Below are 15,248 nucleotides of genomic sequence, written 5' to 3'. Positions count from 1 at the left end.
TAAGATCCCTTTCAGCTCCTACGATCAAGGGTTACAGAAGTATGTTGGCAGCGGTTTTCCGCCACAGAGGCTTGGATCTTTCCACCAACAAAGATCTACAGGACCTCCCTAGGTCTTTTGAGACCTCAAAGGAACGTCGGTTGTCCACTCCAGGCTGGAATCTAGACGTGGTCCTAAGGTTCCTTATGTCATCAAGATTTGAACCTCTCCAATCAGCCTCTTTTTAGGACCTCACATTAAAAACTCTTTTCCTCGTGTGCTTGACAACAGCTAAAAGAGTAAGTGAGATCCACGCCTTCAGCAGGATCATTGTTTTCACATCTGAAACGGCTACATGTTCCTTGCAGCTCGGTTTTTGCTAAACGAGCTTCCTTCACGTCCTTGGCCTAAGTCGTTCGAGATCCCAAGCCTGTCCAACTTGGTGGGGAATGATCTGAAGAGAGTACTTTGCCCAGTTAGAGCTCTTAGGTACTATCTAAAAAGGTCTTAACCTTTACAAGGACAATCAGAAGCCTTATAGTGTGCTATCAAGAAACCTTCTTTTCCAAGTTCTAAGAACTCAGTTTCTTACTATTCAGGCTTCTGATTAGAGAAACACATTCTCATCTGAAGGAAGAAGACCTTGCTTTGCTGAAGGTAAGGACACATGAAGTGGGAGCTGTGGCTACTTCAGTGGCCTTCAAACAGAACCATTCTCTGCAGAGTGTTATGGATGCAACCTATTGGAGAAGCAAGTCAGTGTTCGCATCATTCTATCTCAAAGATGTCCAGTCTCTTTACGAGTACTGCTACACCCTGGGACCATTCGTGGCAACGAATGCAGTAGTAGGCGAGGGCTCAGCCACTACATTCCCATAATCCCATAACCTTTTAACCTTTCTCTTGAATACTTTTTATGGGTTGTACGGTCGGCTAAGAAGCCTTCCACATCCTTGTTGATTTGGCGGGTGGTCAATTCTTTCTTGAGAAGCGCCGAGGTTAAAGGTTGTGATGAGGTCCTTTAGTATGGGTTGCAGCCCTGTATACTTTAGCACCTTTGAGTTGATTCAGCCTCCCAAGAGGAACGCTGCGCTCAGTAAGGAAGACGATCTTATTAAAGGCAGAGTAACGGTTCAAGTCGACTTCCTTACCAGGTACTTATTATTTCATTGTTATTGTGGATAACTGATTATATGAAATACGGGATACTTAGCTATCCTTTAGTCTTGTACACTGGTTTTTCACCCACCCCCCGGGGTGTGAATCAGCTACATGATTATCGGGTAAGTTTAATATTGAAAAATGTTATTTTTATTAGTAAAATAAATTTTTGAATATACTTACCCGATAATCATGATTTAATCGACCCTCCCTTCCTCCCCATAGAGAACCAGTGGACCGAGGAATAATTGAGGAGGTGTCAACAAGAAGTACTTGAGTACCTGGCCACAGGTGGCGCTGGTAAGTACACCCCCTTCTAGTATTGTGATAGTTGGCGTATCCCTCCATAGAATTCTGTCGGGCAACGGAGTTGACAGCTACATGATTATCGGGTAAGTATATTCAAAAATTTATTTTATTAATAAAAATAACATTTTTCAATAAGTAGGAATTTCAAAAGAAATCTTAAAGCTTATAAATATGGGAAAGTCATTTATAGAGACATATCCTGATGTGGCCTAGCCTAATGTAGGGTGCTTGGTCAAACATCATGGTTAAGAATGGTCTCTCTAGCTTAACATGTCTTAAAGAAATGTGTGAATATTTGAACATTCCTTATTGTAACCTAACCTGATGTAGTACACAATAGGTAAGATCCACTGTCAATGTACCATAATGGTTATTGAGTACAGTATCTTTATTGATTTTTTTTTTTTTTTTTTTTTTTTTTTTCGTACATTATACAGGTACTGTACTTAATTTTAAAATTCCTATCTGTTTCACCAAAGGAGCCAAAGTCCTATATATTAGGTTAGTGCTATCATCCATTTTCCATAAATCAGAGTTAGGTTGTTGGATTTGTGGGTTGATAATACTGTATTTGCAAACTTATCTAAGGGATAATAAATGACTAGTTATTAGATAAGGAACAGTTTACAGTAATCCTGTCAATTAATGAAGTTGAAAAAGATGGGAAATAGATTAGGGTATTGAAATTTTGAAGATTTTATTGATATAAAGTTTACGAACTTGCATTATAAGATAATTATAGAAGCACATTTACATCACACTTCTCAAACGATGTCCAAGAAATTAGGAGACACCTTCCTGAAAGATAAGGATTTACATGTTGTGTTACATTTTCAGTACTATAGCAATTTGATTCTATAATTCTGAAAGTCATGTAATATTTCCTACTTCATTTACTGTATTTTGTATTACTTTATATAACTAAAAGCTGTTTATTCCAGATGAGTTGTGCAGGGAGCCATTGGGGTGAATTTCAAGATTCCCAGGGCAGTGGAAATGATGACTGGAGCCTTAGTCCCTCTGATATGGAGGATTTACTTACCGCACTTCCACCTCATCCAACGACCCCTATGCTTCATCAACCATCTCCAGAAGAGACTCCTTCTTTTCAAATGTAAGTTTGCTCCCACACACATATATAAACCATTGCCCTTTACATAGAAGGATAACAGTATAGCTGGAATACGGCAGTTATAAGTTTTAATGAGGTGTCAACAACTGGTCCAGATGAGGGAAGCACTCCCCCCCCCCATCTTGCTCACTGATAAACCACTTTGATTTCAGCCATTGGTTAGAATGGACATTCTTTCCAACTCTTAGGTTACTGGCAGAAATTAACTTTAACTTTTTTTTTTTAACTTGAGGTTCATCAATGCCCTAGAGACTGACCATATATGCATGTGATCAGTGCTCAAACCCCCTCTCCACCCAAGCTAGGACCAGGGAGGGCCAGGCAATGGCTGTTGATGATTCAACAGGTAGACCCAAACCCCCATCCTTAGCTCACAAGGATGGTGAGTTTCCAGTTACCAAAGGAACTAACAAAACCCAGTTTGGCAATCACCAAGCAGGGACATCACCAATAGGCCACCACAACCCGTGTGGGAACAAATGACAAATTTGGAAGTAATTTGTATTTTTACTCATACTTGTCTGCCATCACCAAACCCCTGGAAGTCCTAGCTGCAATTAACGTGAATTGTCAGTGCTCCCCCTAACTGTACAGTTAATTACCAGTCGATTGTTAACACTTCGTTCAAACTTTTAACTGCTGTATTCCAGCTTCACTGTTATCATTCTCCTATTAAAGGACTCGGGTTTGCATAGTTAGGGAAATAAAAATGGCTCTCAAATTTGTCATTTTAATGTTTATTAGGGTTCCATTTAGATGAGTAAAGTTCTGATTACCATTATTCAGTAAACCTTAAAAGTTTCACCGAAAAGTTTTAGAAAACAGTGATACATCTGCACACATTTTATTGTGTAATTCCTAAAATATTTAACTAAATATTGTAAGTTCCAAAATAATGTATAGTCTTCATGTTGTTAAGTCTTTCCAAGACTCTAGACTCAGCACATATTAAACCTTAAAAACCAAAGCCTATAAGCAAATGGATATCGTTGCTAATACTAAAATTTGTATAATAGTTCAACATTTTTACTGCCTATCTAATAAGTTTTTACAAGATTGTAAAAAATGCAAAAAAAAATTTAATCTTTCTGTTATGTTATAATAAAAATGTATTTGAATAAAATGTGACTAAATATAGAATGTTTTAACATGAGGAATTATGGTATAATAAAAATTTTGAAAGATGTAGCTTTATGTCCTCGGTTAGGTTTATGGATTTAAGTCAGAATTCTCATTGGCAGTTTTTAAAAGAAATACTTCAAATATATCAAGTGTTTTTTCTCTTAGTGTGATAATACATAAAAATGAATAACGCATTTTTCTTCTTGGTAGATTACCTGCCAAGTTCTGCCAAAGTGACCCTCTTGTACTCCAAACAATTCGACTTCTTCAATATCAGAGACAAGTTGGGCAGTTGATTATGAGAGCACAGGTATAAGCTTTTATTTTTCTCTTATTGCATGTGGAAAATATTTACCAACTCATGAATTTCATTAAGAAAAATTGTGTATTGTACTGTATTCATTATTGAAATTTTATTGTGTGAATAATACGTAAGCGTGAGAAGTATATTATGTTAGTTATGGAATTAATGAGCATTTAAAAATTTTGCCAATGGTTATTTTAGGGTTCAGGCATGGATGGCGGCAGCATGCCCTCTTGCCCTCCTCCTCCAGAAAATCCAGTATTTGAACACAAAGCAACAAAACCTAACTTCTTGAACTTCATACCACCTGAACGCACGTAAGGAAACCTTTGATTGAATTAGTGAAAACTTTGCCTTGCTATACAGTTGATATAAATTTGATTATTCAATTCAGTAGTTTGTGTCAGCTATCCATTTAAAACTTAGAGAATTGTATGTGTTCTGATTGAAATCTTATTGTAGAAGTTCTACTGTAATATTTTTTTATATATGCCATGGTATTTGAATTCATACAGTATTTTTATTAATTGTCCATATTTTGTATCATGAAATGCTCACTTTAATGCACGAATGTATTGGTAAGATCTTTAATCAATTTATTCTTCAAAGTAAATTTTTTGAAAGTAAAGTCCTTGCATGTGAATCAAATTGATTCTTTTCAAGGATTACTTGCCAAAAGAAACATTTTTTAATTACTGTACATGTTTTTGCACAGTCCGTTTACAAGCGGAAAGAATCGACCACAATTACCAGAGGTGGAAGGGACGACTGCCCGTCTGATTTTGAGGAAAGCAGTAGCAACAGTTTGTGCTCACACTGGCTTTACAGATACCACTGAAAGTGTGCTTCGGTTACTGACTGACGTTACTCACGAGTTTTGTTTGAAACTGACATCTGTCTTACGAGCTAACACAGACAACTTACTTCTAACAGACAGATGTCCATTTCATGTAAGTATTTTTATAGTATTTTCTTATGTTAATGTATGCATGAATTATTTAACCTTGGTTCAGTTATGCAAGAAATGTATGAATTTGTATTTTTAAATATTTAACTTAGCCGGTGAATATATAGCTGCAACTCTGTTGCTCAACAGACAAAAAACTGTACAAAAAAACTCGCCAGCGATCGCTATACAGGTTGCGGGTGTGCCCATCAGCGCCAACTGTCGGCCAGATACCAAACTCCATGTAAACAAAGACTCAATTTTCTCTCTGTCGACGTGTCGACAAGACGTACTGTACTCGCTGTTGAAACCTGGGGTTTTTCCCATCATCTTTGGTGAAATACTTTATTCTGGTTTGAGCTTTCGCAGTGCAGGTGTTTTATCTTCATCTTAAATCTTGAACTCGTTTTGGATGGATTTAATTTTTGGTGACAAAGAGAGTATGGACTTTCTTTGACTTTTAAATGGCCGACCCTTCCCTTAGACGGAAGTGTGTTTAGGCTTTTAGTAATTATCTTATCACTTTATAAATTAATTATAGATTTTCCTCTATATATTTTATATCTCACCACCTTTATTAGGCCTCTTCGATTAACTTTCCATTTATAATAAACATAAAAAATAAATTTTCAATATTAAACTTACCCGATAATCATGTAGCTGTCAACTCCGTTGCCCGACAGAATTCTACGGGAGGGATACGCCAGCTATCACTATACTAGAAGGGGGTGTACTCACCAGCACCACCTGTGGCCAGGTACTGCAGTACTTCTTGTTGACACCACCTCACTTTTTCCTCTGTCGTGCTTCCGGCAAGACGTTCTGGGATACGCTTATGATTTTGGAGTATTGTTCACGGTTTTTGGTGAAGTATTTCTCTAAGATTTCAGCTTTCGCTATACTGGAAACTTTTCTAATTAGCTTAGATAGCTTTTATTTGGTTTTGATTAATGGTTAACGATCTTTTTGCTTGATTTGGAATCCCCCTTGACTAACTCTTTGATTCAAGATGTCTGACCTTTCACAAGCCCCACCCCATAGACGATGTAGGTCTTGTAATAGGCGTGTTCCGAAGGCCTCGGTTGATCCTCACACCGCTTGTTCTGACTGTAGGGAAAGACCCTGTCAGTTGGAAGATCGATGTGAGGAATGCGCCGGACTTTCGGAACTTGAATTTGTTCGATTCCTGAAATATTCAACCAAGTTAGAGAGAGAGAGAGTTAGGAGGAGTTCTTCTCGCTCTTCACTTTTTTCCTCACCTCATGATCCTCAACCTTTTCCTCCCCCTGTAGTGGCTACCCCCGAACCTTCTATTTGTGCTCAACCTGATATGTCCGATGTTTTGCGTGCCATTCAGGCTTTAGGTGACAAAGTGGAATCGGTGGTTAGTGACCATAAGTCTCTTATGGCAGAAGTCAAAGAACTTAAGGTCAAAAGTGCAGTGGGAGGTGATAGTGCCAGTGCTGTGCCAAGTGCTAGTGTCAGTGCGGTGCCAAGTGCTAGTGTCAGTGTCAGTGTGGTGCGTGAGGGTACTTCTGTGCGTGCCAGTCGTCCTCCCAGTCCGGGACCTCTTGCAAGCTCCCAAGCCCAGGGGAGAAGCAATGTCGAAGGGCAAAAGGGTTCGGCAGGCCTTGATCGGCGCACGGAAGTATCCTCGGTGGTTGCGGGCGTGTCTTACAGAGACCGTCACTCCCACCCGCAGACGATTGAGCCCGTCTTTTACTCGTCTGCAGAAGAAATGTCAGGGAGAAAACGCTGGACTCAGGTCTCAAGACCTCTCAAACGCAAAGTCCAGACCTCAAGAGTTCTACAACCTGGTTGCAGTCATTGGCTTAGCTCTGACTCTCCGCAGTCATCAGGTGACTGCACACCTCCTAAGAGAGGTAAGGTGATGCCGCAACAGACCTCATCTTCTGTTAAGGCTTTGCCTCAGCAGACCTTAGCGTCTGTCGACCCCAAGATGACTTTGCTGCAGTCCATGCAGTCACAGCTTGCGGTCTTAATGCGTGAGTGTCAGGCTGAGAAGGTTACACCTCCTCCTGCGATCGCTCCGCCTCACCGCAGTCCAGTCTGCCAGGCGTACGAAGTTGAGGTTCCTCAGGATACCTTACCGCGTACTGAGTTGCCAGTTACCAGCGGTGTGCAGCAACCTCCGCCTTCCTTAAGGCAACCTCAGCAATGGGAGCAGGAGTCTTATGCCTTACTTCCTCCGCTTCCGCTTGCGGTTCCACCAGCGAGGCAACAATCTCTTGAGGTACGACAACCTCTTCCATCCATGAGGCAGCCACCTCAGCACTCGCTGCAGCGACCTCAACCCTCCTCAAGGCGAGAGCCTCAACTCCTTAGGCTAGCACCTCAGGAACCTCAACTCGCGAGACAAGAACTGCGTTCTGCGCAGCCGCTACCTCAACTCTCGCAGCTCACACCTCAGGAACCTCAACTCGTTCCTCAGGAACCTGCTACTGCGCATCCGCAACCCTTACAGCAAGCGCAACTCTTGAAACAAGATACTCATGCTAGGAGTCAGCCACCTCAACCCATGCGCCTACCTTCCTCTACTCTTCTTGACCAGTCTTTGCAGCCTGAACCTCAGGTTTTAACTCAGCAACAGAGACTTGAGGATGAAACCACAAGCGTTTATGCACCCGCTTGTTCAGATTCTGCTGTTCAGCATACCACTGTTACATTACCTCTCACTTCGCTACACTCTGGTGATGAGGTTTCTGAGGAGGAAGCTGCGCACCTGGATCCCTCATCAGACGTGGAAGAACCCAAGTCTTCTCCTCTACCCATTGACTTTCGTAAGGTCCTGGCTCTTTTCAGAGAGGTATACCCGGACCATTTTGTTTCTGCTACCCCCCGCTCTCCTCCATCTGAGTTTTCGCTGGGCATGCAACCTGTTAAGTCAACTTATACTAAGCTCGTCTTTGCTAGGTCATCTAAGAGAGCTTTAAGAATATTAGGGGAGTGGTTGCAGTCTAAACAGCAACTAGGGAAGACTTCCTTTATGTTCCCACCTTCTAAGCTCACTTCTAAGGCGGGCGTATGGTATGCCACAGGAGAGGAACCAGGCTTGGGAGTCCCTGCCTCTGCCCAGGCTGACTTCTCAAGTTTGGTCGACTCTCCTCGTAGATCAGCAATGAGGCGCTCTAAGGTTTGCTGGACCTTCTCCGATTTAGACCACTTCCTAAAGGGTGTATTTCGTGCCTTTGAGATGTTCAATTTTCTAGACTGGTGCCTGGGGGCCCTGAGCAAGAAGACCTCCCCTGCGGACAAGGACTCGGCCATGCTTTTAATGTCCTGCATGGATAAAGCAATTCGGGATGGGTCTGGCGAGCTTGCTTCAATGTTTGTGTCAGGAGTTCTTAAGAAAAGGGAGCAACTTTGCACCTTTCTTTCTTCCAGCATCACACCTTGTCAAAGGTCTCAACTCCTTTTTGCTCCGCTTTCTAAGTTCTTGTTTCCCGAAGAGCTTATCAAGGATTTGTCTGCGGCCCTGATTCAGAAGGACACTCATGATCTTGTGGCCTCTTCAGCTCGTAAGACTAAGGTTGCTCCCTCAGTTCCCAGGACTTACCGCACCCCAGTGGCTGATACTCCTGCTACAAGGTTTATTCCGCCCTTTCGTGGCAGAGCCCCCAGCCGAGGAAGCTCCCGTCCAGACTCTTCCAAGAGCAGGTCTAGGAAAGGTCCCAAGACTTCAAAAGGCAAACACTGACTCTCCTCCTCTCCAGACAGCAGTAGGAGCCAGACTCAAGACCTTCTGGCAAGCTTGGGAAAGGAGAGGTGCAGACGCCCAGTCTGTCAGGTGGCTAAGGGAGGGTTACAGGATACCATTCTGCCGCAAACCCCCTCTGACCACTTCTCCCATCAACCTCTCTCCCAACTACAAGGAAAAGGACAAGAGGCTAGCGTTGCACCAGGAGGTGTCGCTCCTGTTACAGAAGAAGGCAGTGGTTATAGTCCGGGACCATCAATCCCCGGGCTTCTACAACCATCTCTTTCTGGTGGCCAAGAAGACAGGCGGTTGGAGACCGGTGCTGGACGTCAGCGCGCTCAATGCTTATGTCACCAAGCAGACGTTCACTATGGAGACGACGAAGTCGGTCCTAGCAGCGGTCAGGCAGGAGGACTGGATGGTCTCGTTGGATCTGAAAGACGCTTACTTTCACGTTCCTATTCATCCAGACTCCCAACCTTTCCTGAGATTCGTTTTTGGAAAGGTTGTGTACCAATTCCAAGCCCTGTGTTTTGGCCTAAGCACAGCTCCTATGGTGTTTACGCATCTGATGAGGAATATTGCAAAATTCCTCCACTTATCGGACATCAGAGCCTCCCTTTATTTAGACGACTGGCTGTTGAGAGCCTCCACGAGTCGTCGCTGTCTGGAGAGTCTCAACTGGACTTTAGACTTGATCAAGGAACTGGGTCTGTTAGTCAACTTAGAAAAGTCCCAGCTCATTCCCTCCCAATCCATAGTTTACCTGGGAATGGAGATTCGGAGTCAGGATTTTCGGGCTTTTCCATCGGCCCCAAGGATAAGCCAAGCCCTAGATTGCATCCTGAGCATGCTGAAGAGGAACAGTTGCTCGGTGAGACAGTGGATGAGTCTCACAGGGACCCTGTCATCATTAGCCCTGTTCGTCGAGTTAGGGAGACTCCACCTCCGCCCTCTCCAATTCCATCTAGCAGCTCATTGGGACAAGGATTTGACGCTCGAAGCAGTCTCTATCCCTGTCACCAAAGAGATGAAGACCACTCTCTTGTGGTGGAAGACCAACCTCCTTCTCAAGGAGGGCCTATCGTTAGCGATTCAGACCCCCAATCTTCATCTCTTCTCGGATGCATCAGACTCGGGCTGGGGCGCGACCTTGAACGGACAGGAATGCTCGGGAACGTGGAACAGGGAACAGGAAACGCTCCACATCAACTGCAAGGAGCTACTGGCAGTTCATATGGCCCTAATGAACTTCAAGTCCCTCCTGCTAGGCAAGGTGGTGGAGGTGAACTCCGACAACACCACAGCCTTGGCTTACATCTCCAAGCAGGGAGGGACCCATTCGAGGAACCTGTACGAGATAGCAAGGGACCTCCTCATTTGGTCAAGAAGTCTAAACCTCACTCTAGTAACGAGGTTCATTCAGGGCAACATGAACGTCTCAGCAGATCGCCTAAGCAGAAAAGATCAAGTCATCCCACGGAATGGACCCTTCACAAGAGCGTGTGCAACAGACTTTGGACCTTGTGGGGTCAGCCTACGATAGATCTGTTTGCCACCTCCATGACCAAGAGGCTTCCTTTGTACTGTTCCCCAGTTCCAGACCCAGCAGCAGTTCATGTGGATGCTTTTCTGCTGAATTGGTCCCATCTCGACCTTTACGCATTCCCACCGTTCAAGATCATCAACAGAGTCATTCAGAAGTTCGTCTCGCACGAAGGGACACGGCTGACGCTGGTTGCTCCCCTTTGGCCTGCAAGAGAATGGTTCACAGAGGTACTACAATGGCTGGTCGACGTCCCCAGGACTCTCCCTCTAAGAGTGGACCTTCTAAGTCAACCTCACATAGACAAGGTGCACCCAAACCTCCACGCTCTTCGTCTGACTGCCTTCAGACTGTCGAAAGATTCGCTAGAGCTAGAGGCTTTTCGAAGGAGGCAGCCAGTGCGATTGCCAGAGCAAGGAGGGTATCCACTCGTAGAGTCTACCAATCCAAGTGGGAAGTCTTCCGAAGCTGGTGTAGAGCCAATGCAGTTTCCTCTACCAATACCTCTGTAACCCAAATAGCTGACTTCCTATTACATCTAAGGAATGAGAGATCCCTTTCGGCTCCTACGATTAAAGGGTACAGAAGTATGTTGGCTTCAGTTCTCCGCCACAGAGGTTTGGACCTTTCTTCCAACAAGGACCTTCAAGACATCCTTAAGTCTTTTGAGACTTCTAAAGAACGTCGTTTACCCACTCCAGGCTGGAATCTAGACGTAGTCTTAAGGTTCCTTATGTTTCCTAGGTTCGAACCTCTCCAGTCAGCTTCCTTCAAGGACCTTACCCTCAAGACTCTTTTCCTCGTCTGCCTTGCAACAGCTAAAAGAGTCAGTGAGGTTCATGCCTTCAGCAAGAACATTGGGTTCACATCCGAATCTGCAACATGTTCTTTACAGCTCGGATATTTAGCTAAGAATGAACTTCCTTCACGTCCTTGGCCTAGATCGTTTGAAATTCCTAGCCTTTCCAACATGGTAGGTAACGAGCTAGAAAGAGTTCTTTGCCCTGTCAGAGCTCTGAAATATTATCTTAATAGGTCAAAACCTATACGAGGACAGTCAGAAGCCTTATGGTGTGCAATCAAGAAACCTTCGATGCCCATGTCCAAAAACGGAGTTTCGTATTATATAAGGCTTCTGATTAGAGAAGCCCATTCTCACATGAAGGATGAAGACCTTGCTTTGCTGAAGGTAAGGACCCACGAAGTGAGAGCCGTAGCCACTTCGATGGCCTTTAATAAGAACCGTTCTCTGCAGAGCATTATGGATGCAACTTATTGGAGGAGCAAGTCAGTGTTTGCATCATTTTATCTTAAAGATGTCCAGTCTCTTTACGAGAACTGCTACACCCTGGGACCATTCGTAGCAGCGAGTGCAGTAGTAGGTGAGGGCTCAGCCACTACATTCCCTTAATCCCATAACCTTTTTTAACCTTTCTCTTGAATGCTTTTATTGTTGTTTTTTGGGTTGTTACGGTAGGCTAAGAAGCCTTCCGCATCCTTTTTGATTTGGCGGGTGGTCAATTCATTCTTGAGAAGCGCCTGGGTTAGAGGTTGTGTAGAGGTCCTTTAGTATGGGTTGCAGCCCTGTATACTTTAGCACCTTAGAGTTGATTCAGCCTCCTAAGAGGAACGCTGCGCTCAGTAAGGAAGACGAACTTAATAAAGGCAGAGTAACGGTTCAAGTCGACTTCCTTACCAGGTACTTATTATTTCATTGTTATTCTGAAATAACTGATTATATGAAATACGGGATACTTAGCTATCCTTTAGTCATGTACACTGGTTTTCACCCACCCCCCTGGGTGTGAATCAGCTACATGATTATCGGGTAAGTTTAATATTGAAAAATGTTATTTTCATTAGTAAAATAAATTTTTGAATATACTTACCCGATAATCATGATTTAATTGACCCACCCTTCCTCCCCATAGAGAACCAGTGGACCGAGGAAAAAGTGAGGTGGTGTCAACAAGAAGTACTGCAGTACCTGGCCACAGGTGGCGCTGGTGAGTACACCCCCTTCTAGTATAGTGATAGCTGGCGTATCCCTCCCGTAGAATTCTGTCGGGCAACGGAGTTGACAGCTACATGATTATCGGGTAAGTATATTCAAAAATTTATTTTACTAATGAAAATAACATTTTTAATGTTTTGTTTATATGCGACCTTTCCTGAGAGTAGGCGGTCCTAACTTGGAAACCGAAGTTAATCAACGTTGAGCCCTTTCAATCGTAAATAGCTTTTATAGAGCTAATGATTTAAAACTTTTTAAATGAAATATTTTATGAAAGAATTTCTTTGAATAGTCTTTGTACTGTTTTCAAAGATGAACTAACGTTTAGTTTATTTATGCTACGCAGTTTGCGCTCTATCGTTACGATAGAGAGAGAGTGTATCACGGTTTCACTTTACAGAAAGAGTAAATCGATTCTGACGTTTTGTTCATTCTTCTTTCAAAGCTTAAATGTTTTAAATTCTATTTTAAAGGAACTTTTTAATTGAAAAACCTTTCAGTTTTTTCCTTTGGTCAAATAACATGTTTTTTTTGACGAAACGTAATTGGGCTCTTCTCTTAGGTGCGAAATCAAGAGAGAAAGAGAGACAGAGATAGAGACGGAGGGAGAGAGAGGAGAGAAAACGTTCCGTTCAAGCGGGTAACGTTGTTCTCGAGTTACTCTCGTCCCTAGTCTCTGTACGGGGAGAAAGGATAAAACATTTTTAGTTTTATTCTCGTCCCCAGGCAATATACGGTGAGAGATTGAAAACGTAGTTTTGAATGAACTAGTGTTTATTCTCTTCCCCAACCACTGTTTTTTTTTTATCTTAAAAGATGTTTACTGTTTTTTTGCTGGTATTATTGTGCTTGCATTATACGACTGATTTCACATTTACTACCTTTTGATGAGGGTAGAATTGCGTGCTTCAGGTAGAAATCAGTAAAAGTTTCGATTTCAGTGAAATAAGTGCAATACAGAAAATCGTAGTGATAAAGTGATATTGCGCAAACTGTTACAGTGTTGCGTCCGAGGGTTCGTCTGTTCGTGCCTGTCGTTCACCTAGTCCGGGACCTCTTGCAAGCTCCCAAGCCCAGGGGAGAAGTAATGTCGTACGACTTATGGGTTCGAGAGGCCTTGATCAGCGAACAGACGTTACCCTCTATGGTATCGGGTGTATCTTACCAAGATCTCCCCTACCATAAGGCGAGAGAGACGTTTTTCTCCTCGTCATCCGAAGGCTTTTCGCATAAGAAACCTGTCACAAGGTTTCGAGGCCCTTAAGCGAAAGTCAGTCCTTTCAGGACAGGTCCAGCGTCCTGGTTGCAGCCATTAGGACAGCTCTGACCCTATGCAGTCATCGGAAAACTGCTCGCCGCCTAACAAAAGCGCAACACAGACTCCGAGAGTCTTTTTTGTTGGCAAAGTGTTGCGGTCACAGACGTTACCCTCGTCTCTTACCGCAACCATTTCCGTTGATCCTTAATGGGTTGTACGGCAAGACATGCAGAATATGCTTGCCTCCCTTATGGAAGACTATTCTGCCGATTAGTCCGTTGAGTCTAGCCGTTTATCTCATCGATATCCTGGCTTTCAGCCAACCTAACGTTCCTTTGTGCATCCTGTTGACGTTGGCGTAGCTAAGTCACGTCAGTCAGGTTGTTTAGAACCACACTCGATGCGGTCTCGTGTGGATTTTCAGCAACATTTGGTCGTTAGGCCACTTGCTGATGCTCCTGTTGACGTTCAGGACGTTCGCTAACAATCGGAGTTGACTTGTTTTGACGCTGTGCGTCAACCTCCGCATTCTAGAGTTGTTTTGACTGCTCAGTCTAGGCAGTCAAAGCAGTCTCGAATGGACGCTGTGCGTCCTCACGCACCTGTTGTTGTTGACAGTTCACAGACTGTCAAGCAGTTACATGACGTTGCGTCCTGGTCCGCTACTAATGCACCAGTGCGTGTGGACTCTGCTTGTAAAGCATTGCCACCACGGTAGGTCTCTCCCTTGCTTGAGACTCAGCTTTTATCGGACAAGGTTCCTTTAGATGAGGAAGTTGCTGTTCTCCCTCCTACTGATATTCCCTTGAGGACTCTGTCAGACGGAGAGGAGCCTAAAGCTGCTTAGCCCTCTATGGACTTTAATTAAATCATGCTGATTTTTAAGGATCTTTGTCCGGATCTTTTTGTAACTGCTGCTCCTCGTTCGCCTAAACGTCAGAGCTTACACTAGGCCTAGCTACTTCGAAGCCGTTGTTTATAAGCTAGTGCTCTCTCGCTCTCCTAGAGAGCTTTACGTTTGCTAGGCGACTGGTTTATCACCAGGAGGAGTTTGGGGGATACAGCCTTTGCTTTCCCTTCTTTTAAACTGGCTTATAGAGCGAGAGTCTGATATGACACGAGAGAAACTCTCGGCTTCGGAGTTCCTGCCTCTGCCCAGATAGACTTCTCAAATCTCGTAGACTCTCCCTGGCGCCTGGCCAGGAGACGCTCCAAGTTTTTTACAGGTCAACTTCACAGCTGTTTTCGAGCCTTTGAAGTTTTGCTGTACAATTATGTCATGCATAAACAAGGCTTTCAGGGATGGAAAGCGGTACCGCCTCAGTCGCTAACCCCGTCTGTTGCCGCACCTGCTCCCGTAGACCCTAAATGGGCTTTGCTGCAAGACATGCAGTCCAAGCTTGCGTCCTTGATAGAGGACTTTAATGTGGAGAAGGTTGCTGCCGAACCTTCTGGCCAACAACCTTCCAACCGGTCGGTTGTGCGTCCTGTTGACGCTGAGGTAACCTTCTCGCGTCTACCAGTTGAGGTGGTTCCTCCACCGATGCGACCCAGTGTGGGTTGCCAGCCGCACGTTGACGTTAAGCGACGCTCGGAGGTGGTTGTTGACGTTCAGGACGTTCAACAACCATCAGAGGTGACTTGTTTTGACGCGGTGCGTCAACCTCAGCAACCCGGTATGGTGTTGACTGCACAACCCAGACGGTCTAGACAGTCTCGGGTGGACGCTGTGCTTCCTTGCGCACCCATGGTTGTTGAC

At 44.0% G+C, this 15,248-nt stretch overlaps 1 protein-coding gene across 2 annotated transcripts in view; it reads left to right on the top strand.

Annotated features, from left to right (window-relative positions):
* The window catches only part of Spt7, a 70,532-nt gene that overhangs the window by 22,173 nt on the left and 33,111 nt on the right, over nt 1-15,248 (top strand). The window contains exons 1-5 of one of the 2 annotated variants that reach the window (XM_068380611.1): nt 1,927-1,950; nt 2,391-2,563; nt 3,914-4,013; nt 4,209-4,324; nt 4,723-4,957. In XM_068380611.1, coding sequence (XP_068236712.1) covers nt 2,391-2,563; nt 3,914-4,013; nt 4,209-4,324; nt 4,723-4,957 — 624 coding nt within the window. In that variant the 5' untranslated portion in view covers nt 1,927-1,950. Of the gene's footprint in view, nt 1-1,926; nt 1,951-2,390; nt 2,564-3,913; nt 4,014-4,208; nt 4,325-4,722; nt 4,958-15,248 lie in introns of those variants that run through there. The other variant, XM_068380610.1, reaches the window with a different exon arrangement.

This window comes from Palaemon carinicauda, chromosome 9 (assembly GCF_036898095.1).
Source record: "Palaemon carinicauda isolate YSFRI2023 chromosome 9, ASM3689809v2, whole genome shotgun sequence".
In the NCBI taxonomy this organism is placed as follows: domain Eukaryota; kingdom Metazoa; phylum Arthropoda; class Malacostraca; order Decapoda; family Palaemonidae; genus Palaemon; species Palaemon carinicauda.
The sequence above is the reverse complement of the archived record's forward strand: the minus strand, read 5'-3'. Positions and strand labels throughout refer to the sequence as shown.